Source organism: Medicago truncatula, chromosome 8 (genome assembly GCF_003473485.1).
Source record: "Medicago truncatula cultivar Jemalong A17 chromosome 8, MtrunA17r5.0-ANR, whole genome shotgun sequence".
In the NCBI taxonomy this organism is placed as follows: domain Eukaryota; kingdom Viridiplantae; phylum Streptophyta; class Magnoliopsida; order Fabales; family Fabaceae; genus Medicago; species Medicago truncatula.
In genome coordinates this window covers 48,238,019-48,265,296 of record NC_053049.1, presented here as the reverse complement: position 1 = coordinate 48,265,296, position 27,278 = coordinate 48,238,019, and the positions used below count along the sequence as shown (strand labels likewise).

The window sequence follows — 27,278 nt, the reverse complement described above, 5'->3', positions numbered from 1 at the left end:
ATGCAAATAAGTGTGTTTGAATTCCCATTGATCCAACAATTTGATCTAATCCACAAATTGAAATTCTTTTTTTTTTTTTTTAAGCAAAAGGAAGCAAGGAGCTCCCTAAAAGTGCAATAACTCAAAAAATAAGAACAAGGGGAGAGGGGGGCCAAACCAAACCCTCTTAGTTAATAAAACGAAAACAAGGTAGACCTGCTCTATTTCTAGCAAAGTCATCTGCCAAGCCCCTATGGATGTGATCTAACCAAGTGAATTGATTTACATTAAGCCCCAAATTAGCTAGCTTATCTGCACAGTGGTTGCCTTCCCTATAGATGTGAGTTAACATGAAAGACATTGATTGAGTTATATGTATACTGTTGATCCATCTGTTTCTTATGTTCCAAGGCACCATGTTAGGATTCTGAAATGCTTGAACTACTAGCTTGGAGTCGGTTTCTAACCACAATTTACTCCAATTCATTATGTCTGCAACTTCAATAGCAAGCATTGCACCAATTAACTCAGCCTGAAAAGCATTACCAGGGCCAATATTTATAAAGTAGCTTCCCAAGTGCTCAACATTTGCATTCCTGAAGATGCCTCCACAGGCCGCCACCCCTGGAACACCTTGAGCAGCGCCATCTGAATTACATTTAATCCAATCTCTATGTGGTGGCATCCAAAAAACTTCCATGATTCTGGGCGCATTTGGAGGATGAATTGTGACATTAAAAGCTTTCAATATTATGAAGTCTGACATAGAAGAGGAGGATGGCTTCTCTGTAGAATTACCTGACAAAGATGCCTCTGATATTATTCTAGCAATTGATGATCTCCGATGAATGTTAGAGTTGTTGAACTTCTTTTGATTCCTAGCATACCAGATAGCATTGATTGAATATATTATAGCAGATAAAACCAAAATTTTGCACTAGGGGCTTCATGGAGTGTTTAAGATCTGCAGGGCATCTTGCAAGGATGAAATCTGGTTATTAAAACCAATGGATGAAGCCAACCATCTCCAAATATTACAAGAATATTCACCGTCAAAAAACAACTGCTGGAAATTCTCCTCTTTCTTGTAACACAAGCTACAACAGGAAGGTATTACCATGCCTCTAAGCATAAAATTTTCATCAGTTGGAATTTTGTTGTGAATTAATCTCCAAAAAAACAGTGATTTTGAAGGGGGGGATAGAAATGTTCCAGATAATTTTGCCCCAAGAAACATTGTTAATAGCAGTAGAACAATGAGCATAAGTCACTTTAAGATTTAAAATACATGTATCCACTGGTGACCAAATTCTAGTATCCCTTTTCTCCCTATAAGGAATAATTACCTTTTGAACTATATTCATCAGATTAGGGAATATAAATTGAAGCTCTTTAGGTATGGTCCATCTACCATCTGAAATGAAGTGCTTGAATTTAGAAGTCAGGTTGTTGTGAATGTTATCAGGAAGCTGGAGCATCTCCACTAAAGGAGCATCACACCACCTATCAGTCCAAAAATTAATCTCATTGTCATTGCCAAGCATCCACAAAGTGTTATTATTCAAATCACCAGTCTTGTGTTTGAAACTACTCCATAGATATGAGAAAATATGGTGTCTAATACATCTGTTACCCCTCATCACTCTATCTCTAAGGAAAATGGCCCATTGCTCCTCTGAATTACAAAGGTCCCAGCAGATCTTCAGATTCGAAGCTTCATTTAAAACCACAATTGACCTCAAACCAAGGCCTCCTTCAGAGTAAGGTAAGCATCATTTCTTCCAAGCAACAATTACCAACTTTTTCTTGTATAGGTCTCCACTCCATATAAAATTCCTAATATATCTTTCTATTTCTTTAGTCAATGAGGAAGGCCAAGCATAAATAAGAATTGTGTGAAGTAGCATACCATGGATGGCAACTTTGACTAGTTGAACCCTTCCTGCTATAGACAACAATGAAGCTTTCTAGGCTGCTAATTTGGTTCTGACTCTATCAACAATGAATTGGAAGTGAGCCTTTTTTGGATTTCCTTTAAAGATAGGGGCTCCCAGATACATAAAAGGTAGGAAACCAACAGTGAATCCCAGAGATGTAGCAATGCTGAGATGTCTTTGAGCAGTCATGGAGCCAGCATACAAAATAGATTTCGAGGGATTTACCTTTTGGCCTGAGATTGCAGCATAGTCATTGAAGAGTTGTGTCAAGGCTTGAATGGAGGTTGAGTCTCCTTTGCAAAACAGCATAATGTCATCATCATATAGAATGTGTGAGGGAACCATTGAATGTCTTGTGCCTTTTATCTGCTTAATCTTTCCTTCCCTAACAAGATTTGATATGCATCTGCTAAGAACATCTTCTGCAAGACAGAAAAGTAAAGGTGAGAGATGGGCTCCCTGTCTCACTCCTCTTTTGCACTTAAAATAACCTCTTTGTTTGCCATTGATAGATATGGAGATGTATGCAGACTCCAAAATCACTTTCATCCAGTCACAAAAGGTGCTATTGAATCCAAAAGGCTTCAACACTTTCAACAGAAATCCCCATTCTAGAGTATCAAATGCTTTAGCTATGTCTACCTTCATTGCTAAGTTACCTCCAAATGTCTTTGCCTGCATAAGATTGATTGCCTCTGAAGTAAGACAAATGCAGTCTTTTATATTCCTACCATGAATGAATGCTCTTTGCTCTTGAGAAACTATGTTGGGAAGAATTTGTGAGAGTCTATTTGCAAGAACCTTTGTGATGATTTTATGCTTGAAATTGGCAATGACAATTGGTCTAAATTGATCAACAGTATCTGCATTTGGTGTTTTGGGGATTAACACTAGAGTGTTTGAATTGTAGCTTGGCAATATCCACCCATCAGTGAAAAATTGAAGAACTGCACTCACAACATCCTTTTTGATAATTGACCAATGTGTAATAGAAATGTGCACCAAAACCATCAGGCCCTGATGCACTATCTCTGTTGAGGTTGGAAACATCATTAAAAATCTCCTCTTCAGAAGGTAGCATAGTTAACAAATTATTTGCTTGTTCAGTGACAATGTTTGGGATAGAATCCTCAATCAAGCTAGAATCCTGCAAAACAGAAAAACTACGAAAAAAAGGTTAGTATAATGGTTCACTATATGGTCTGCTATTTAATTTTGGTATGTGATTACTAGATTGTCATGTTTGAGAATGGAGATCAAATTTGTAGAGTTCTTAATATTAGCAATCCTGTGGAAAAATTTGGTGTTTCGCTCTCCTTCAGCATGCCATTTCACTCTAGATTTTTCTTTCCAGAAAACTTCTTCAATTTGAAGGGAAGAGTCTAATTTTGCTTGGGCAGTTTTTTCTGTGTTGGCCAATGTATGAGTGTAGCCTACTTGGTTAATATGCATCTGGAATTGATTAAGTTCCTCCTCAGCTTTCTTCACACTGTCTTGAACATTTTCAAAGATTTCTTTGTTCCAATCCTTTAAAACTAGTTTCAGGTTTTTGAGCTTTTTACTCAACACAAACATTGGGCACCCTACTACTGGTTTGTTCCAACAACTCTCCACTATCTTCTTACAGTCAGGATGCAAGGACCACATCTGCATAAACCTGAACTGAGATGCAAAACTGACATTGTTTGTCTGAAAGTCTAAAAGTATTGGAAAATGATCTGATCTGTTTTTGATAAGAGTTGAGCAGGATATTGAGGTACACATGTCAATCCATAGATGATTACAAATTGTTCTATCTAATCTCTTCTTTGTGTGATTTGAACCTCTTCTACCATTTGACCAAGTAAAAAAGGCACCCCTAGTAGGAAGATGGATTAAATGATTGTTGCTTGACCATTGAAGGAATTCATTCATAGGCAGTCTGGCTGGTTGGAAGGCACCTTGATACTCATGGGCTTCTATAATTACATTATAGTCTCCAATGAAGCACCAGGGTAATTGATGTTGGGTTTGAAGGTTTCTCCATAGGTTTCTTCTCTGATTGTAGTTAGTAAAAGCATAGACAGCTGAGACACAAAAGGTTTTATCTTGTTCAGTAATCATGAATGACATTTGCTGGTTATCTGAGGCTAAAATGGTGGGGTTGATTTGATTTTTACATATACATCACATGTTTGGGATCTGACCACTTCTAGTGTTGGTTGCAAAAAGTTTCAGGTTTTGTCGGGCTAACCATCTATAAGGAAAATCATTAAAGGAAATCCATGGTTCAACTATTACTAATATATATGGTTTATGTTGTAAAATTAATCTCTTTATAGCCAATTTAGTTAGTGAGTTGGCCATACCCTCACATTCTAGAAAAGGATCCTCATAAGGAAAGATTGGTCTTACCAGGCTTCTTCTTGGTGTTGTAAGGCTTTCTAGGAGTTGACATATGCATACCTCCCCTCTTACCTCTCCTAGACTTTACCAGTTGGAAGCCTAAATTCATATGAGCTTCATTTAAACCATGTTCCAAGAGGTTATCATTATCTTCATCTGATATTGCCAAAGCTTCTGTTGCTTCAAAATCCACCATGTTTGCCCAAGATTGTTGTAAGAACTCTATATCTTTTTGAACTTCAGAGGGGGCTCTGTTTGTATTCTCCTGAACAGCTGGAATCATCTCAATATTGTTATTAAGGACTTGGACATCAGATGTGATATCATTGGTTTGCTGGTTAACTTCCTCCCTGTCTTCAAAATCCTGATCAACTTCATTGACTTGTGTTGCATCAACAAATTCTGATTCATTAGAGTCAGAATTTTCCCCATTTGGTGAATCATTTACTTGCCTTGTAGCTGCATCTATGTGCTCTACATCATTCAGTTCCTTCTCCATAACCTCATTTTCCATTCTTGCAAGTTCCATGTATCTGTTGGACAAGTTTACCTTATCTTTCACACCACTGGTGCCTGCTTCATTTGCATGCACTTGAACTACAGGAATTGCACTAACGTCTTCCTCTAAATCAGCCGTCTCCACTTGCTTTCCTTTTCCTATGTTATCAGCAGTTTGCACATATTGTTTTCTGGCTTCAGTTTTGTTTTTGTTCATCTCTTTATTCTCAGCATGTTTGGTAATATTTCTTTTTTTGCAAATTTCAAAGTAGTGCCCAGTACAGTTGCAAAAGGTGCAATATTCCGGCAAATTCTCATATTCCATCTCAACAAAAAAGCATAGTCTTTTCGCTCTACCAACACTTTATATCTTAACTCTTGTGTTAAATCAATGTCAACTAACACTCTAACATAGTGTCCAAAGTGTCTTTCAAAAGGGTTTTGGTTAGTTGTTACATTAGTGCATAAGGGTGTTCCCATACAACTCGCAATAGCAAAAATGATTTTAGGCCTCCAGTATTCTTGCGACAAACCATGGATTTTTACCCAAACTTGAGCAGTAGATTGTTTTAAGGTACTAGGGTGAAAATCTTTGGACCATGTGAATAGTTTTAAAAACCCAGGATTTAAATCCCAGGAATTAATTGCTCTAACTCTTCTAACATTCTCTACAGATGAAAACACAAATTCATAGTAACCCTTATCGACGGAAGTGACTCCCCATCTACCTATGGATTTCCACAGTGTTGATAACCTATTTTTCAACGCAACAACAGTGAGTGGTTGCACGCCTTTGGGCGAAATAACTCTCCCATGCAGGTTGTGCTTGCATGTCTCCAATCTGGTCTCGTATTCCTCCTCAGGTATTTCGATTTCAAGTTCGTTGCCTTTAACCACCGCGATGGGGAGTTGACTCAGTGGAATGTTAGAGACGTTGTTAACTGCTTTAGCGAAGGTTTTTTGTTGTTTCGGAATCTTAGGGTTTGATACATGTTGCATTTTTGGTGGATCATCACGCGAATCAAACAGGAAGGACCAAGGAACAATTGCTGGTTTGGGGTTAGCCATGGATGAGGTTGAGGTAGGTGGTTGTGGGTGACGGTGGAAGGGAAGATGGTGGTGGTGACCAGGATTGCTTTACGATTAAGAATTCTCCAGAGTTTCTCTCTCTATCTCTAACATGTTTTCTCCAATTTTCCTCCGGTCTTTCAATGTTTAAATTGAAATTCTAATCACACACTCGTTGACTATCCTCTTTGTCAAATAATTTCTTCACTAAAATCCGCAATATACATTTAATACCATATAAAAACCATGAACGAAATTCTTTAAGAGTTTTATACTATAGTACCTGTTGTCATTGACACTGAAAGAGCTACCTCAATTTTGACAAAACTACACTAAAAAACTATTGCAATTTTGCAAAACATATAGTCGATCCAAACAAACATCTAATAACAATTAAATCCATCATATATTAGATATAGTTCTTTTGGTGCACGTTGAATAAAATTGAAAAACCAAAGCTAAACTAAATACTTTTTTAGCTAGACGAATAATAGTCATCGAATATTCACACATGTATGGAAGAGCTGAGGTTTAATCCTGAATTACCACATATGAGCCAACAATTCCGACATTTTTTAATAAGGATCTTGATATGCATAAGATGTGTTTGGTTTGGTATATTATTTGACAAACAAAAGAAAAGAAATATAAGTTATTGTAAAAAAACAATAAAAATAAAAATAATTATAAAATTATATAATGGCATTGTGGATATTAAACCAAAAGCTAGCGACCATGAAGTAATTTACCAAAAATTATTGCCTACAAAACCCTCGCCATTTAGAACTCGCCCTACACAGTCACAAACGCACAAAATATAAAAACAAAAGAAAAACAGTTAGCAACAATGACAACCCAATGCTCTCACAGTTTCCTCCTATTATCAATCCTCTTCTTCGCAGCCACATTCTCCAATCTCCGTTCGACAACCGCCACCGGAGCAGAACCTCCGACCACCACCAACGACGACGCCGAATTCATCCGTTCAAGTTGCAACGCAACACTCTACCCTGACATATGCTACACTTCCCTCTCTCGTTACGCCAATGCAGTTCAACAGAATCCTGGCCAACTCGCTCGCATCGCCATAGCCGTAAGCTTCTCCAAAGTCCACCGAACTGCCTCTTATCTCTCCAATCTCACTCGCGAAGCAGATTACAGCGGTAGTTCACGCGCCACACTCGCTCTCCATGACTGTTTCTCAAATCTTGACGATGCTGTTGATGAAATCCGTGGTTCGCTTAAACAGATGCGGCAGATTGGAGCCGCCGGAACTGGCGCCGGTGCCGGAGCAGATTCGTTTCTGTTTCAGATGAGTAACGTGCAGACGTGGATGAGTGCGGCGCTTACTGATGAAGAAACATGTACGGATGGATTTCAAGATGTAGAAGATTGTCCGGTGAAAGCGGATGTACAGAATCGTGTCTCAAAGGTGAAAAAGTTGACGAGTAATGCTTTGGCACTTGTTAATGGTTACGCACAAAAAGGAATGCCTTGAATTGATCGATCAATTTGTGACCGTTTGATTTGATTATTATTACTTTTTTTCTTCCAATTTCAGAATTATTGTTGAGTTGAGTTGAGTTAATTAAAGTGTAGTGTGAACGAGAAAGACGTGAAATGTGAATGGTGAATGTAAATTATTATTATGGTTTTGGTTATAGCTTTGTTGTTACTTGGTAGCAAGAAAAAACAATCGCATGTGGGCTTCTTCACGAGACTTCTGAGCATGAATATATGAAGTGTGTATATATACGGAAAAGAAGCCACAATTTAAAATGTATCGTATCGTTTGAAGGTAAAGGCGTTTCAATCTTTCTTTAATTAGAGCCACTCTAAATTGTGTTATTTATTTATTTCATTCAAGGTAATAACTGTAGATGAAAAACGATATTAAAGCATTCACTTTAATGTTACCTTTGAGTGAAACGATCTTATAAACTTATTTTCAATGACATAATTATCTTAACTTTACTTTAATTTGATTTCAAGTTGGTATCATTAGGAGGAACCCACTCAAATTTTCCTTTTCATAATTAAACTGCTTTGAAAAGTCTGTCTTTGTCCACCACAATCTTAACCAAAGATAATTTTATTCCTTAGAGCTGTTTGGTATCAATTTTTGAGGTGTAATTTCGTCTGTTTAAGGATGTTGATGGTTAATATTTGCGTACTAACCCATGTCTAAAAAAAACAAGGTACATAGTTTTTTTTGTCTTATATGAAGTAGTAATTCAATGAAATTAAACTTACACACAACTGTGAAGTCTCAGGTTCGAATTCGGGTCACGACATCCAATCTTTACAATTTCGGTATTTGACAGTTGAGTTAGAATTTCTAAACAACAACGTAGATAGTTACTCGATGCCAACAAACTATATGCTATCTTATAATATTCTAAATATTCTTATAAAAAATCATTTAAAATTTTAAATAGTATCTCTCCGTCCTTCAATAGATGACCTATTTGACAATATACATTGTTGACTTAACATACTTTCACCATATTTTTCTACTAATTCACAAAGATAAATAATATCATGTAAGATGTTGAATTCGTCTTAATGAATATTTTTAAAATATTAAATTTTCATAATTTTTTTTAGTAGAGAATTGAAGATTTCAAAGATAAAACATATGCATTGATACGTGTGTCGGAGTCAACTAGATCATCTAATATGGGACGGAGAGAGTATTACATATTACTTGACTCAAAAGTATACATTAAAAGTGACAATGTATATTTTTTGACGACCAAAAATAATCTTTTTAGAGAAACTATAACGAAAAAATAAAATATTTATATGAACAAAAAACCATATTTAATTATTTTTTAATAACAACGATTTTTGTTGCATGCTTTTATAAAAAGAAAAAGAGAGAGTATTATTGGTTTATTAGGATTACAATTTGCGAATTCTTATCGATCATCTCAAGTATTTTCTACCATGTTCCTTAATGATCCTTCATTTGCTTTTAAGGAATATGATCCTTCATTTTTATAGCTTACCATTAATACTTCCTCATATAGAATATAGATAGTGAGAAGTCCTAAAAAACACAGCTCAATGACTGGGCATTTGTTATTTAATAGGTCAAAATAGAATAGAAACAACTTAAGAGATCAAAATAAAACCTAAAATAATCTCACCATCAACGGGAGATTCTTGGTTAGATTTTTAAGAAGCGAACTCAATTTTGAACTTCTTTACTATTGGAGTAAGTTGTTATTTTTATAGCTTACCATTAATACTTCCTCATATAGAATATAGATAGTGAGAAGTCCTAAAAAACACAGCTCAATGACTGGGCATTTGTTATTTAATAGGTCAAAATAGAATAGAAACAACTTAAGAGATCAAAATAAAACCTAAATAATCTCACCATCAACGGGAGGTTCTTGGTTAGATTTTTAAGAAGCGGACTCAATTTTGAACTTGTTTACTATTGGAGTATGTTGTCATTTTTTGTGACACATTTCTCAATGAAAGTTACAATATTAAAATGTGAATTGTAATAAAATAAATATGAATACAATATAAATAAGTGAGTTAAAGTTGGTAGATCCGATATAAGTATTTAAAAGTTGTATAGTTGTCCATAAGTTCTAGCTCAACTCGTAAAAGATACTGAAATTATTATGCTGAACGTCATGATTAGGGTTCGAACTCTGATACCTCCACTTTATGTGTGTAAGTTTATGCTGGCTTTGACATCTCGTCTATTAAAAAAAAGTTGTACCATTGAAGCAAAACATGAATGTGGTTCTTTAAGATAACGTGGCAATGTAGACTCCACTAAACTATACATTTGGGTTGCACCATTGAAGGTGCTCAAAAGGATAAAAAAATGTAATTTATCCTATTGTTTATTTAATGAGATGGGGAGGGAGGTCCCATGCATGATGAATATTCGAATTATTATAGTTCGTCTTGTTTAACAGTCGCCATTGCTACAACACTCATAGAATAAAGTTTGTTTATTTTCTAACAATATTAATTTGGACTTGAGTTAGCTGGAAAATTTGCTATTCCTTTACTTGACTCGGGAATATATAGCTGAGATTGATCAGACATATACTCAAACTTCTGGACATATAACTTGTAATGATGATCTTGGGCAAGTGAAATTCACTTGCAAGTTACTTTTGATATAATAGGATGGAAAATTGCAAGCATAAACAATTTACTCTTATGATTATCATCATTATAGAATTCCAGGGATATTTTCTTCAACCATATAATGCAATGACATGATTTGGAGGGACCACGTCAAATTTTATCAATTGGATTCCACTATTTTTTTTATTGATTTGGATGTCTATGATTGATACCTTCTTGATAATGTTTCCATGCACAAATATTTTCCTTTTCAATTCAATTATGATGTTTGTTCAACTTTTTTTTTTTTTATTTTTTTTTATCGATCATTTAAAAAAAATACTAATATAAAAACGCATGGCATGAAGATATGAATGAGACAGGGGACCTGCAGTCACAACTTTTTGTTTGATAAGAAATTATGGTAGTCTAATCAATCTTACAAATATAGAATCCAATTGACTATAGTAATACACTATGGCTCTCTTTGACATCACGAAAATGCTATCTAATTTAATGGTTAGTTTATCATGTATAAGTTAGCATGAATAAGCATATGTTTGGTTTTAATTTTGGTGGTAAAAAATGATTCTAGATGTTGCAAAATTGATTTTATCGTGTTTGGATGATCAAAAAGACAATTGATTTTGTTTGTAAAGTTGATTCTATGAACAAAAATTTGTAGTTTTTGACTTCTAGAGTTTATTTTAGTTTTAAATTTCATGTTAAAATTAGTTGTATATAAACATTCAACTTAATTTTATCATTGTCGGAAAAAAAAAAACTTAATTTTATCTAGAATCATTTAACTCAAAATTAAACATACACTAACTAGAGGTGTTTGATAATAATCATTTCATAATTAAGTAGAGGTGTTTATAAAGTTTTTTCAAATGTTACTTGTTTGGTGGGTTTATAGTTTATGATATATCAATTTGTTATGGATATCAACCAACGGAAATTAAGTTGAATCTTGATGAATAACAATGAGTAACGTATTTAAGAAAGAAAAAAAAAAAAAACAATGAGTAATGCATCTTTCCTCAAAAAAAGAAAAGAAAAAGAGTAACATATCGAATTGTTAGGGTATCAACTTTTTCACTCCCTCACGAGATGTGAATGTATGTCCCTAAAAATGTAAACCACATTAACCCGTAACATCTTTCACCCAGATAGATAAATTGCATGATCAACCTTCAAGAAATAGTTATGAAAATGACAACTGTAGACAAGGTTGGGAAATTGTTTGGCTTATTTTATGTGAAGTTTTGGAATTGAGTTTGGAGACATTGGCATCCCGTGAAGCGAACGAAAAGACTGGAAACTAAGTAGGTGGTGACTAGTGAGAGTGTGACAAATTAACCATCTCCATAGTTATTTATTTATTTATTTGGCATAAAAAAAAGGCCACATACAAAAACGACACTTTTAGTTTGTAATCTTCCCCTCGTGAACACCTTGTTAATTAATGGTTGCTCTGCTAGCAAGAGATACGAGACGAAATAGTGTTGTTTATGGTCCCTAAAGGAAAATATTAATGTTGCTCCTGTCAACAAAAAATATATTAAGTTTGTTTTTTTTAATAGGGATGCAAATTTATTCATTTGCGGGTCTACATCATAAAATAAAAATGGACTCGATTTGGATAAGTTTTTTTTTTTTTTTTTGGTTGAAAATCGATTTCAAATAAAAGTGAATCAAATTGGTTGTGACAAATTTTTCGATTCAAACATAATCAATTGAAACTAAAGCAAACTTAGAATGAGAATGAGCATTACCAGTTCTTCTAACACGAGAAACTAAAACACTTACAATATCAAAGCCAAAGTTAGAATGTTGTAAAAGATGGTTTCAAAGTGTTGACTATATTAAGAGAAACACCCTATATAGTAATGTTTACAAAACTCATATCATGAGCAAACTAAATTGCTAATTGAAATTCAGTTTTAATGTTATTCTAGGTCACAATAATGTTGACCACATTAAGAGAATATGATGATGATGTTATGTAAATATATTATAAAATTGTGTTTTCAATTTTAAATTATGTCATTTTTATTAATTGAATTTGCAACTGTTATGTTATGTTATTGACACATTTTAGATTTTATAATTTGAAACTATGTTATTGAAACTAATATAACATAGTTGAAATTATGAAATCTAAAAACCACCATCACCACATAGAAGTACCACATTGGTATACAATATTAAGGGGTGGATGATTATAATCATATTTTTCTTAGATACACGTCTCCAATAATTTTGAAATTATCTAAGTTACAACGAATGAAATGAGTGAACAAGTCATTGCTAGCATGTACCTCTAAGAATTTTGTTTTGCGGTAAAAAAAAAAGACTTGAATTCAGTTTTAAATTCTTAGAAGAGGGTAAATGTAAATTCATTTCATTCGTTGTAAATTAGATAATTTCAAAATCATTAGAGTTACATGTTAGCAACCTTAGACTTGAAAAAACACCCTCTCCTCTTTTTCCCTTCTAAACCCTCAATCCAAACACACCATTTAGATTTAAACCTTGATAGTATTCTTAGAAGAGGGTAAATGTAAATTCATTTATAAATACTACTTTTGGAGTCTTCACTACCTAAGATTGGAACATCATCCTTAAAAACTTTTCATTCCGTTGGATTTTATAAATTCAAAATGATCGCGTACAAGAAAGTTGGAGGGTGGAAAAAGAAATTCTGAAATTGAAAATATAAGATAAGAAAATGGGCTTGTAAAGCAACATATCAGAAGAGTGACGACGACGCTGGAGTTAGAAAATTGCTTTTTTGACATAAGAAATTTCACATTGCCACAAGTAAATTACGTTGGGGCCCCTGGCGGTAGTTAACTACCATTGAAGAAACCGTCGGCAGTTAACTGCCGTTGGTCCCAGCGGTAGTTAACTATCGCTGCATTATGTATTTTAAGAACGCAGAAAACTTCCAGTTTCTGGTTACAAGTTCAAAACAACACAAAACCAACTTCATCCCAACTTCAATTGCACGGATTTGAGCCAACTTTCTTCAAGTAATTAACAAGTAAGTTATTTTCTTCCTATTTACATGCAATGTAGGTTGTTTAGGGTGTTAGTTTTCATAGTTTTAGCAAAACTTTAGTGTTTAGGTTAGGTTTTTGAAATTGAAAATTATGTTAGAATTTGATGTTATAATGTAGGGTTTTTGTTGGCATTGTTGTTTAGAGTAGGTTTAGGTACAATGTAGTTGAATTAACACCAATTGTGCTAGTATTTTGAAACGCACAAAAGGTGTTTGATGAAATGCCTAAGTGAGAAAATCTTGCTCTTTTTGTGTAATATTTTTGCAAATATGTTCAATTTTATAATGTATGTATGTTATAATGATTATAAGTTTGCATTTTTTTTTTTTTTTGGCAAGTTTGATTAGTTTGGACATAATGATATAATAACCGTATATTTGTGTAATGCATATATGTTATGATGTTTATAAGTTTGTTTTTTTGGCAAGTTTGATGAATGACATAATGTGGTATGTTACATAAAGTTTGACGAATGTGTTATATTAAATTTTATGAATGCCTAAGTTTAATTTATCATATATGCTTAAGTTTAATTTGTGATAATGTAAGGGCTAGAACATTGCTCCATAATTTTGGCATAATGATAACCATAATGTAGAATAACCATAATGTGATAATGTAGTTAGATTAGATTTGATGAATGCATAAGTTAGATTAGGATAATGTAGTTAGATTAGGTTTGATGAATACATAAGTTAGATTAGGTTAGAACCATTGTTCCACGTATTTATGTTTTTTTAAATTTGTTTTGTACAGATATGGCTAGGGATATGGATGAGAAGTAACGGGTTATTAGAGATGATAGGATGCGGAAAGGTAAAGTGGCGAGTACCGCTAGCCTCGGAGAGAAAAGGGGGATCAAAACCCGTATGTCCATAAGACTCGGAAGCGCAGGGACCCGAGGATATATGGAGAGGGCTCACAGGCACAGGTGGATTACTCCTCCCAGGTGGTTGATCCGACACCAGCGCATGATTATGTTGGGTATGCGGATGAGGGTTTTGTTGGATATGATCGGATGGAGGAGGAGAGAATGTTTTTTCAGTCACCGCAGGACGAGGCAGAGGATGAGGAGGTGAGAGATGATGAGGGGGTGCCACATGATGTTGTGGAGGATTATCTTGAGGCAGATAATCTAGTTCCTGAGGGTGAGCCTGAGCCTCAGACTCAGCCACGACGTTGTCGTGTTCCGTTGATACTGTCGTATCCTGTTGGAGGGCCTCCCTTTCCTAGAGGACCTGAGACCATGTCACTGTTGTCCGACTACGCGAGGCACATGGCGAACCCTCTTTGGATGAACCATCATAATGTAAGTGTTTAAATTGTTTAAAATTCTTTAAATGATTTAAAGTGATTATTTAAAATAATGTAGCGTAAGTGTTTTAATTATTTAATATTATGTAGCGTAAGTGTTTTAATTATTTAATATTATGAAGCGTAATGATTTAATTATTTAAAATAATGTAGCGTAAGTGATTTAATTATTTAATATTATGTAGCGTAAGTGTTTCAATTATTTAATATTATGTAGCGTAAGTGATTTTAATTATTTAAAATAATGTAGCGTAAGTGATTTAATTATTTAATATTATGTAGCGTAAGTGTTTGAATTATTTAAAATAGTGACAATGTCTTAATTAATTTGAATTTCAGATGTGGTATGATGAAGTGGGTTACAAGAGTATAAATGCAGGGAAAAGATGAAAGAGCTTGATAAACCGGAGGCGGGTTTGAGGTGGTTTTAGGAGCATGTGGAGGGGTCTGGCCTACATGATTTGATATACACTGGGTATTCAACTGTGACCCATGCCATGATACGTGCTCTCTATGAGAGGTGGCACACGGAGACCAGTAGTTTTAATCTACCTGTGGGGGAGATGACGATCACTTTGGACGATGTGCATAATCTCCTACACATTCCTATTCACGGCCGCATACTGGAGCACGACGAGGCAATGGATCAAGACCTTTCGATTGATTTGATGACCAGGTTGTTGGACATGTCAGATGCTGATGCTAGGGCTGAGGTTAAGAATCAATCTGCTGGTCATATCAGTTATCCCTCACCGAAGCGGGTATATGAGGACCACCTGACAGAGGCTGGACGGCTTGAGGAGCCACAAATGAGGGAGGAGCTGCAGGAGAGAGGCAGGAGGAGGGTGTGGTGTGTGAGGAGTTTCCTTCTATATCTCGTCGGTTGTGCGCTGTTCACTAACAAAACGAACATACACATCGACTTGATATATCTTGATTGCACGGCGGACTTGCAGGCGATTGGGAAGTGGTCATGGGGAGGGATGACCTTAGCTTACTTGTACGATTATCTGGATGATTCTGTTATCCTGAATAACAGAACGATGGCTGATTTGTACGACTCTTTTTATGGTAATAATTTAATATTTATCTTAATTTCTTTATGAATTTATTTTATAAATTTTATTATTATGTTAGATTATTTTATAATGTTTTAGATTCATTGAATATTTAACTCGAATAATTAATGTTGTGTATTATTTATTTTGTTGCAGGGATGGATTTTGGAGCATTTGCCAGGTCCTTACCCAAGGAAGCCAAACCTGGGGTGGAAGCCGGAGAGACCATGTGTTGGGAGATGGCTTACTAGCAGAGGGCATAAAGATGTGCACCATTACCGCTTATGCCAGGATCGCTTGGAGGTGGATGACGTCAAGTTTTCTACTTATGGTGATCACATAGACGTGCATCCATTTCAGCTTCTGTGCACTTACTCGGGATGGCTCATGTTCGGGAAGGAGAGGGTGTACCGTCATTTACCTGAGCGGGTAAAGAGGCAGTTATCCTTTGTACAGGACGTTCCCAGACATCCATCAGATGTCCCTTAGGTGCCTACGCAGTTGCTAACCACTGTGTTGATGGACGCTCAGGCGTGGTTATTCACTGCTTGGGGAGATGGGTGAGAGAGACCATGGCATCATTCGCCTGGCTACATGACTTGGTATGCCAAAGTCTCTCACCCTCGTATTCTCCCACCTGATGAAGGATCTCCTCCCAGGCCGACGACGTGGAGCAAATCATAGAGGAGGAGCATGCCAAGGAGACGCCTGACACACTGACGATCATCTAGGATGTGGTGCATATAGCTGATGATATTGTGGCCAGGCAAGCCGAGATGACTAAAGAGGAGATTGTCCAGGAGGTGATGCGGATAGCCGGTACCGGTCGCCCTGCCCTTACGTATCAGATTGCTAGGTGGCGCAGGGGGCTGATGCATGCTAGGCAGTAGGGTTGATTGTGATTAGGCTTTTTTTTATGTACTTTTTGACTGTGATGTATAATTATGACATGTTCCGTACATTTTGGTATTTCTATGACATTTTCCAACATACCTTTATATTATTTCTTGTGTTTTAATTTTATCTGTTAAATATTATTTTGCACGTACGTTTTAATTTCCCGACATATCCTGACTGTTTACTTTAATTTGCAATTGGATGTAAAAACAAGAAAAATTCTCCCGGATAACCTGATCTAGTTTACCGGTATGAACGGCAGTTAACTACCGTTGGTGCCAGCGGTTGTTAACTGCCGGCGCTTTACCCAACAGTTGTTAACTGCCGCTGGAGACATTTTAGAATTTTTTACTTGTGTGGAAATGAAGTTTTGATTGTCGGAAAAACAATTTTGTTGGAGTTATCCATCCATCCATCCGTTCTCACATCGCCTCCGAAAAGGTATTATCAGAAACTTGATTAGCGAAACCCACTACTTCTCAGTTCTTGGTCATTCTTCAAAATTATGGTTTTCTGGAATATTAATTGATTTTGTTACTAACCCTTTCTCAACGCAGAACAGAAGAAGAACAATATGTCTTCTCTATTCCTTAGAGCATTACCTTTGACGACCCTTCGACGGACCCCATCAATTTTCTTTCTCTCTAGACTTTCCAAAACCATTCCAACTTTAATTTCCAGAACCAGAACCAGAACCAGAACCCTTTCTTCTGTTTCTGCTTCAATACAACAGCAACAACCACTTCCTTCTGAAACAGAAACACTCAACGAACCCCTTCAATGGGTTTCAAGAACTCATCATTGCGGCGAATTATCTTCCAACGATATCGGCAAAACAGTTCGTCTTTGTGGCTGGGTTGCACTTCACAGACTCCATGGTGGACTCACTTTTCTCAATCTTAGAGACCATACCGGCATTGTTCAGGTTACAACACTTCCAGATGAATTTCCTGTTGCACATTCTGCTATCAATAACCTTAGATTGGAGTACGTGGTTGCCATTCAAGGCATTGTTAGGCCTCGTCCAAATCAATCAATCAACAACAAGATCAAAACCGGCTTCATCGAGATTGCTGCTAATGATGTTCAACTTTTAAATTCTGTCAATGCAAAGTTACCATTCTTAGTTACTACAACTGATCATGCCAAAGATTCTCTTAAAGAGGAAGTCCGTTTGAGGTAAGTCTTCCTGTCATTGCTTATTTATATATATATATATATATATATATATTGGTTTCTCATACAAGTTACAATCTCACTAGTTTTAGGTTTTATTGCTTTTTTCTTTCAATGCCATTCTTCATGTTTACATGTTATTAAGTCTTTTATTTACTAAATTTCTTTTCAGACTTATCGTTAATTTTAGTTCAAATGCGATAATTTTGTGCCGAGCCTATCAGAATTTTCCGTACTATGTAAGTGTTTTAGTTTTAGATTCCTAGGTTAAAATTATAGTTGAGCAAAATTCCAAAACATAGAGACATGTAATATTAACGACTTCAATTTCTGGCTTCATAAGGCAAACATAGTTTAATCAACTGAGGGTATCACTGAAACACATGCCAAAGCAAAACAAAGTAGAAATGTCAAAATCCATATTTTATTGCAGAACAAAAATTGTAGGGTCTCTTTGGATAGAGGGGTTAGGAGGGGAGGACTTCATTTTCTTTTTTAAATTATGAACACTATAAACTGTTTTCTTAAATCAATTAAGTGTGATTGAACTATTATTATATGATCATTAATCATGATGTTCTTTTACTTTTTTAAACATGCCAAATATATATCAAAATATAGACTTAGCCCTCCAAACCCCCCGTTCCCAAACAGACCCTTAGAAAAATTCAACATTATTGCTATTCACCAAGCATCATATGATGCTCATTATTAGACCACAATGTTTGTTAATAGTGTCTTTCTAATGCTTTAGCTCTGCATTAGGTAGTTTACATGGAGCTGAAAGAGTTTCTAATTGATAGCCTTCAAAACTCTAATCAGATTTTAGTCTAACACAGCCCTGATTTGTTCTCAATCTTGTGATCTAGTGCTATTCATCCTTTACTGCCATGACTTTGAGCTAGTGTTGCACAATAGTTATTCAACTATTACATTAGTCTCGTACCCTAAAAAAAGTCATCATTAATTGATTATTTTACCCTCAGAAAACATAAACAGCAAGCATTTGGAAAAATATACATAAGTTCAACACCGACTGATATAACATAATGCAGCACAGATCAATTTAAAATATTACAATACTCGAAATTAAATTAGAACTATTGAAGATCAACGGGTCTGGGCTGTTCCGGTCTGCAATCAGCATACTGTCACGGTTTTTCACCGGTAAGACCAGCATTCTGTCTTTGTTTTTCATGGTATCCTTTGTTGAAATCTGTAATGTCTAGGTTTTGCAAGGCATGTCCTTGCTTTGTAAGGTATTCATATCTAGGTGGAAGCTGTGATGAGTTTTTATTTTTGAAGCTTGAAATTGAGTTTGAAAGTGGAGAATTTCTTACTATTTCAAGTTTTGGTGAAGTCTGTTAGTTATTCTGGTGGGAGGCTTTTCTTTGGTTGTATGAGTTAGGTGCGAAGGAGTTAGGTACATTTTTAGCCTGTTCAAGTATTGCTTGTGTGCTACTGCTGGAAATTTTGCTTGTGGGGATTTGTTCTTGGTTTTGTCTGTTCTGTGTCCAGCTTGCCTCCTTGGTTGGCTTTTGTTTGTATTGTTTCATCCTAGTACATCTCGTGCATGAGTGTGGTTTTAATATAAGTTGCTCTATAACTGCTTTTGGTATTTTTTTTTTTACCAAATGACTGCTTTTAGTATTAATTCCTCATTTGGTTGTAAAAATTATGATATTTTATCAAGTTTAATGATGTGGTTGAATGTTCTGCTGACACATGTTTGATTGTGGTTGATGTTTTCATTTGTCTTACCTCCAATTGTAATTTATTGACGAGTTGAGATTAGAGATTTATTGCTTACAATTAAGAATTTTTAGGTATCGATATCTTGATCTAAGGAGGCAACAAATGAATTCTAACATGTTGCTGCGGCATAATGTGGTTAAACTCATACGAAGATATCTAGAAGACATACATGGTTTTGTGGAGGTACTATCCTGCAGGTTCATCTTTTGAAATTTTGAGTCTATTGCACATCGTACTTCGGTTGTTGGTATTTGGTATCCTGTGTTGATCTTTACCTTTTTTGTTCATAAGGTAGATTGAAACTCCAATACTGTCAAGATCCACACCAGAAGGTGCCCGGGATTATTTAGTTCCATCAAGAATCCAGGTATTTAGATTTTTTCACCTATTGCATGAGATTGTTATTTCATTATATTTGTCTAACATTTTACTAGTCTTTCTTTCTCTTTGTTTAGTATGGATTTTAGTTACAATAGAGCAAATAAGTTGACAGACTTTAAAAGTATTGGTCTCGTCAGAAGTTCATGCAGGCAATTAGATTTATCTTTTGCATAATCAGATCAATTAATTGTTTTTTCAAACGGTCAATTGGATATTGCAATGTTGAATTTAGTAGTTGACAGGATTTATGATCCCAGCTTCAAAAGATATTTACTACCTATACCTCAATGGCATTAATGTAGAACGTATGCAGATTTGCCTTGTGCATGTGCGCACAAAGGACCGTCCTTTGATATATATCTGTTGTGTTTTGACTGTGTAGAAATGATTGCAAAAATTGTAGTATTTTTTCATAAGTAAGTTGTTTGTATCATGCCACTGAATTTTTATTTTATTTTATTGGCATAACATCTTTTATGAGAAGAGCATTGCTAAGCTGAAAAGCAATATGAATGTTTTATCTATTTTTTAAGAGATGTAATTTATTTTACGTTTTGTTGATTCTGTCACATGAATTACGAAGCAAGGAACATTCTATGCCTTGCCACAAAGCCCTCAGCTATTTAAGCAAATGCTAATGGTAGCTGGTTTTGATAAATATTATCAAGTAGCAAGGTATAATATTCTTTTATTTTATTTATTTATTTTAAGGTTATTTGTATCCTGGCTTATGTTATGGAGGTTTGTAAAAACTCTTCCCTTTTTCCCATAAAAAAAGCATTTGGTTGTGTGATTTACATAAACCAAGAATACAGAATGCTTGCTTTTATAAGCTAAACCAAAATTACAATAAAAAGATTGTGATGCAAGTGACCATTTTTCTTTCTGGATCAAATGCAATTTACCTTTTACAGATGTTTTCGGGATGAAGATCTAAGAGCTGATAGACAACCTGAGTTCACACAACTAGATATGGAGATGGCTTTTACTCCTTTAGAGGATATGTTGTCTCTTAATGAAGAGTTGATCAGAAAGGTTAGTTTATGCCATCTATAATCATATTCATTTTATCCACAATTTTGAAGTAATGGAAACATATATTAAATAAAAATTTAGAATGGAGGAACAAGGTATCAACAGATGATAACTTCTTTTGGTGATTTGAAATGTCAAGTGATACTATTGAAGATTTAGAAGCAGGTGTTGATATTTGCAGTCTCACTTATTTCAAGAAAAGATATATGTTGAAATGGGAAGGTGTTAATGTTTGTAGATTTTGTTTGATATAGATCTTTTGTGGACGTGGTTTCACATAAAGAAAACCATAAAAATCGAATCATGTATATTATGGCTAATTTTGAAGTTGGTTTTTATTGCAGGTTTTTCTTGAAATTAAGGGCGTGGAATTACCAAACCCTTTCCCCAGGCTTACATATGCTGAAGCAATGAATAGATATGGTTCGGACCGTCCAGATACCAGATTTGATCTAGAATTAAAAGATGTAATGATCTTTATTTCACCTCCTCCATATTACTTTTGTGGTTTGTAGCATATGGTAGTTTCTATGATATAGCTTGCTGTAATCCTGTGTTGAATCACTGCTTGTGTTTTAGTTTGTATTGCCATAACTTACCTAGATTTGCTTCATCTTGCTAAGATATAACTTTTCATTGGCTGGCAGGTATCTGACATTTTCTCAGGGTCTTCCTTCAAGGTTTTCTCTGATTCCTTGGAGTGTGGTGGTGTTATTAAAGTAATTTGTGTACCTTCTGGTGCAAAAAAGTACTCAAATTCAGTTCTTAAGAAATCTGGTGCAAATGGTGGTATTTACAATGAAGCACACAAATCTGGTGCAAAGGGTTTACCTTTTCTCAAGATCACGGAGAATGGTAAATTTGCAATTCCCTATCAAAACTCAATTTTATGATATTTTGAGAGATGTTTGTTATATTCCTGTGTTTATTGTGTAATCCTTTGATTTTAGGGGATATTGAGGGAATTTCTGCTTTAGTATCAAGTATGGATTCTGCAACTAGAGAGGATTTATTAAGGCGATGCTCTGCAGGACCAAGTGATCTGATTTTATTTGCTGTTGGTCATCATGCATCTGTAAATAAAACTCTAGATCGTCTTAGAGTTTATGTGGCTCATGAATTAGGTTTGATTGACCATGTAAGTTGGTATCTGCTTTTTAAATGAATTTTTTTCTCTATCTTTCTCCATTAATCATTTCACTTATGTTATCTAGTTATTTTTGTTTGAATTTTAGGCCAGACATTCAATTTTGTGGATTACCGACTTTCCAATGTTTGAGTGGAATGATTCGGAGCAGAGGCTTGAGGTCAGTTTTGCTTTTAATAACATCCAGCAATGCATTTCTTAATAAATAGGATATCTGGTTATGTTTTCTATTATTCTTAATTATGGGTTTGTGCAGGCTCTTCATCATCCTTTCACTGCACCAAATCCTGAAGACATGAACAACCTTGCATCGGCTCGTGCATTGGCTTATGACATGGTTTACAATGGGGTGGAGGTGATCGAGATTCATTTCTATTTTCTTTCCTCTCCCTTTAACTTGCGAGCCTTACAATTTTGTGACTGATACTCACTCAATATATTATACTTTGTCAGATTGGCGGGGGGAGTTTGAGAATTTATAAACGCGACATACAACAAAAGGTTTTGGAGACTGTAGGCATCTCAATGGAGCAGGCTAGTACATGCGACTCCATTCCTAGTCTTATTTATGTTTTTCATTTAGTTTCTATCTTTTCATATTTATTAAGTGAGTTGATGTTGGCTGGAAAAATTTAGACTAGAATTATGTAACATTGGTTTCTTGTGCTCTATTTGTTTTTCTGGCTACACTTTCCACTGTGTTATTATTATAATAAAAAGTTTTAGTACCTTCCACTGAAGTATCTTACTATCTTGGTGTAATATTGCAATTCAACCAAATTTTGGGAGAACAGGAAGTACTATTTTATTAATAACAAGAAAATCAACACCAAATAGTCTTCTTGAAAGAGTTACAGAAAGATTTAGAAAGCAGAAAAATGTTAGAGCAGGAAGGTCGATACAAGAGGGAATCATAAGAATAGATATGATTTCACAAATTGCCTAACTTCCCCACTCACCCACTCTAACACATATACCCTCACATGTATCCTCCCGCATACATAGATTTGGTTACTTTGGGTGATTGGGTCTACAACTTTTCCTTGGGCTCCCAATGGTATGAAAAATACAAGCCTATGACAATTTTACTTAAGGCTTTCCCGAAAAGTAGAGAGGAGATTGTGCAAAAAAAATAAAAATAGTAAGTGGAGTTACTATACGAATGTGTTTGGATTACATCACAAGGGACGGGACAATTGATTCATTCAAGGTAGTCAAAATCTAGATTTTACGCATGATCGGTAAGGGGAAGTAAAACCGTAAATTGTATAATCGTAAGATTATACAAAACTCATAAATATCAAATATATGCACATAAATCAACATGTATGCATGTAAAATAGCATAAGTAAGACAAAACCTTGCCATAACACTTGAAAAGTTAAGTAAATTTTAATTCATACGCATAGCTCACATTGCAACATAGTTGCATAACACTTACATAATTTAAACTTGAAATACTTATGTAATTATAACAATAACACTTGCATAACAACAACATAACACTTGAAATACTTATGCAATTCAAACGTTAAATCAAACTCATAAGTCTCAAACATTATTATTGATGGGAAATGCTAACAAGTGCCCTGAGGGCACATGTTAAGAATAAAAAAAATAGAAATATTGTCTTGGAAGTGGTGTATTCAATTAATTGAAAGTTAACATGCGCGCAATACCCTATATCTACATATTTCAATTTTCTTACATGTTAATGTGAACTGCAATTTTCTGCCATTATAATTTCTTTTTCAGGCTGAAGCTAAGTTTGGATATCTTCTTGAAGCTCTCGACATGGGGGCTCCACCACATGGTAAGTCTTCTAAAATGATTTATAGCCCCATTCCTCCCTTGTCGATAAACTGGATTATCTTATTAGAGTAGCATTTGTCTGTGCACAACCATATCGAGGAAAGGAAAAAAGGCCAGTTTTCTTTATTTATTGAAGTAGCAGTTATCATTAACTGCATGGTAGTGGCAGTTTAGACAAGGGTATTTCTTTTGCACTGCTTTTGGTTTAGTGAATACGGAATAGAATGATGTGGCACTAACTCTTCTAATGTTGTCTCATTTCACACATCAGTTATAAGTATATAAGTAATATAATATTACTTTCCTTTCCCACTAAACCGAAAACATTTCAATAAAAACATCTAATATTTATCAAGTTGAAATTTAATTGGCATATCTTTTATTTTAACACTATAAAAACATGAGGCACACAAATTGTATCTCAATATGTTTAATAGCAGTTGATTTTGATGATTATTTATATATCAAATGCAGGAGGCATAGCTTTTGGTCTGGACAGATTGGTTATGTTGCTAGCTGGGGCTAATTCAATCAGGGATGTCATTGCTTTCCCAAAAACAACAACTGCACAGTGTGCCCTCACGAGATCACCTTCTGAGGTGGATCCCCAACAGCTGAAAGATCTTTCAATCACTACATAGATAGGCGTTTAACTCTTCATAGTTCTGTTGCTTATACCCATTTTTGTACTCTGTTAAAGAATAATTTATGGACATTTAAATAAATCAACATGTATTTTTAGGAGCGGTACCATGTAAACCTACATTTCCATGTTGTTTATCACATTTTTTTCGAGCCTAAGAAAATCAAGTTGATTTCAGTTAAGTCCATTACAATTTTCCGCTCTTATTACTCACTGGAGGAGCGAGTGGAGAATAAAAAAGGGGAAGTCTAAGAACACCATGAAAAGTTATCTATATAAAGGGATATGTTTATTTGTGGCTTGTTTTAAGAGTTTTTATATCTCTGGCTTTTGAATTTAATTCTTTTTCAATAGGCGTGTTCTTTGATGAATATGCTATCCGTTCATCAAAGGGTGTATGCATAAAAGTGCATGTAGAAAATGTTACATTCCTTCATTGAGTCTTTTTGAAGAGTTTTTTTTTAATTTTTATTTTGAAGAGTTGTTTATTCTTTATCAAAAGGCATGGATATGTTTGCAAAACGAATCACACTATGTGCATGTTGAAAGCCAAACATTTCTGCACCCAAAATCATTTTCTTTTTTCTCTTTTGTGCAAAGAGAATGAAGAAAACTATTATATTATGTAATTATACTCTGGAATTTACTATTATCAATGGCCTTCAATGTGGAAGTGCAAGTAAAGTCCAGGGATTTTGATTGTATCATGGAGATACCTATTACACCTTATGCATCCAGTGAATATAAAAATTGGTCGGTAGTAATGCAAGTAACATGTAAGTTTGGTACTATTTTTGTTGCTGTTGAAAATGTGGTACATTTTGTTATATAGCTAGGTTACACTTGCAAAGCACTCATGAAAAAGTATAAAGAGGAACTTTTGTCAAAAAAAAAAAAGGATAAAGAGGAACTTTCAAATTCTATCTACACATAATACTCTATACGCAATCTTCATGTTTTTCATTCCCAGTCATAATTTATATGAAAACCCCAGGGTCGAGTTCTTAAAAAAGCAAAATAAATCTATTCTTGGACTTAAATAAAAATAGAGTATTACTTTTTCCACCCTATAGCCTTCTCCTGCGCCCTGTAAAATTTCCAAAAATGCCCTTGTGTATTCCGGATTTTAAAATCCAGATTCATGTTTACTATTTCGGATTTTATAATCCGGACAATTCTTATGTATAATCAGTCATCAGACACTCTCACATTTTAGCAGTTTTGAGTTTTGCTTTTAAAAACAATAAAAACACTAAGTAAAAAATGCTAAAAACCTGTCAAATAAAATCATAAAAATAACACCAAAAAATTCTAAAAATCAAATAAAACTAATGCAAATTTTTTCGGATTTTTCTGAGAATATGAAAAATGAAAAAAAATATGAAAAATGGGTCTAGAATTTTGGATTTTGAGGGACAGAGTCCCATAAGAAGGAACTTCTAAGGGAGTCATGGTCCTTGATTTTTTTTTTATTTTATGGGGAAGTTTCAGAGCAATCAGATCAAGTAGCACGAAAACCCGATTTTTGACTAAGAACAGGTAACAATGACTCAAAACAGAAGGATGAGAGTTAGGAAGATTAATATTGTCCATGGAATGACTATCCATGTTACAAACATGTTTAGAATTTGTGCTGATACAGTTCAGATTATATAATCCGAACTGTTTTACCTTGAAAAAGGGTGTTTAGGGGGTTTCCGGATTATGTAATCCGGAAACATCATGTAACGCGCCCTATTTTTTGAAGTTTCCGGATTACAAAATCTGGAAAAATCCGTTACTCATTTTTTCACCCTTTAACAAAAGAAAACACCATTCTAGATTATAAAATCCGGAAACTAAAGGGTATTAAAATAGGGCGCGCGAGAAAACCCACATGGTGGGAAAAGGAATTCCCATAAAAATATGAGAGGATGTACTATTTGGTAAAAGAAGTAATGCTTTTTTACTCTTGAGCAATTCAAGAAGTCCAATTAGCAATTACCTTTGTTTACACTCTTCTTATCCCACCCACACACACGGTTATGAATTAAGTATGTCCGGATACATCCATTCATTTAAAACAAATTTATATATATAAATTATTATTAATATTCTAAGCATTAAAAAGTAAAAAATATCAAACTAAAAATAAAAAATATTAAACTAAAGCAAAATGTAAACCTAAAAGAATATAGGAAAAACATAATAATGCTCTACGGGGATAAGTTTTTATAAAAAATATCAAACTTTTATTTTTATAAAGACTTGTTCAATCTCTGTTTGTTTAGCTTCACATTGTTGTATGAAGGTTTCCATCATTTGACCTACCTTTTTAACTTCCATTAGTCGATGATGATGTTCATCTACGTGGAGATGATTGGTGATTCCAACAAATTCAGCCTCTAAATATCAGCTGGCACGTCGGTCCAATATATTTGGCAAGATCTTTCTATAGAATTGTGTCTGGGTTTACTTGGATGAAGTTTAGGAACAACGGAACGCGAAACCACGTTCACAATATTTGGTCGGTACAATTATAAAGGACAATAGAGTTGGATGTTTTTCTTACTTTTGATTCCCACCCCAATACAAAAAAGTTGGCCTTTTAATGATAGTAAATCTTCGTAGTTAAAAGTTCTTTTTTCGTAGTTATAACCTTCAAGTATTTAGACCTATAAATCTGATGTTGTCGCTATAGTGACAAATTTTACTTGACAAAATGTTAGGTTTTATCTACGAATTTTACCCATAGGTATAGAGCTTAATCATAATTTACATTGGTGGGTAAAATGACTTTTACCAACGTGGATTTACCGTCATTAAAAGTCATGTTTCTATATACTTGAGGCTATACCTATGGTGAAAAGACGTTTACCTATACAAATTTACTGTCACTAAAAGTCAAATTTCTAAATACTTTATTTAAAAGGACCTTTACCTACGAAAATTGACTATCTGTAAAATTCATGTTTCTTGAAGTGGGGGGTGGGGGTGTTAAGGATCAAAAGTCATAAAAAATTGTAACAGCTAAATTTTTAAATA

The 27,278-nt window shown here is 34.6% G+C and overlaps 2 protein-coding genes across 2 annotated transcripts; both read left to right on the top strand.

The window, feature by feature from the left end:
• Positions 1-6,648: 6,648 nt before the first annotated feature.
• LOC25502278 (21 kDa protein) lies at positions 6,649-7,622 on the top strand. The gene has a single exon (XM_013591902.3). The coding sequence runs from the start codon at positions 6,715-6,717 to the stop codon at positions 7,363-7,365; it is 651 nt and encodes a 216-aa protein (XP_013447356.1). The 5' UTR covers positions 6,649-6,714; the 3' UTR covers positions 7,366-7,622.
• A 9,018-nt stretch (positions 7,623-16,640) lies between these two features.
• Positions 16,641-24,556, top strand: LOC11415753 (aspartate--tRNA ligase, chloroplastic/mitochondrial). The gene is made up of 14 exons (XM_024772647.2): positions 16,641-16,746; positions 16,863-17,484; positions 19,308-19,419; positions 19,532-19,603; positions 20,201-20,292; positions 20,532-20,652; positions 20,997-21,119; positions 21,300-21,507; positions 21,603-21,790; positions 21,888-21,959; positions 22,056-22,154; positions 22,253-22,333; positions 23,555-23,612; positions 24,086-24,556. Exons 2-14 carry the CDS (start codon positions 16,880-16,882, stop codon positions 24,250-24,252), a joined length of 1,998 nt encoding a protein of 665 aa, XP_024628415.2. The 5' UTR covers positions 16,641-16,746; positions 16,863-16,879; the 3' UTR covers positions 24,253-24,556.
• The last annotated feature ends 2,722 nt before the right edge of the window (positions 24,557-27,278 follow it).

Excerpts from the sequence above, each read along its gene's own strand:
- LOC25502278 (XM_013591902.3), top strand. The coding sequence starts at position 6,715 with ATGACAACCCAATGCTCTCACAGTTTCCTCCTATTATCAATCCTCTTC.
- LOC11415753 (XM_024772647.2), top strand. The coding sequence starts at position 16,880 with ATGTCTTCTCTATTCCTTAGAGCATTACCTTTGACGACCCTTCGACGG. Across the intron at positions 19,604-20,200 it reads TAGTTCCATCAAGAATCCAG|CAAGGAACATTCTATGCCTT; the intron begins GTATTTAGATTT and ends TGAATTACGAAG. Across the intron at positions 22,334-23,554 it reads TAGGCATCTCAATGGAGCAG|GCTGAAGCTAAGTTTGGATA; the intron begins GCTAGTACATGC and ends TTTCTTTTTCAG.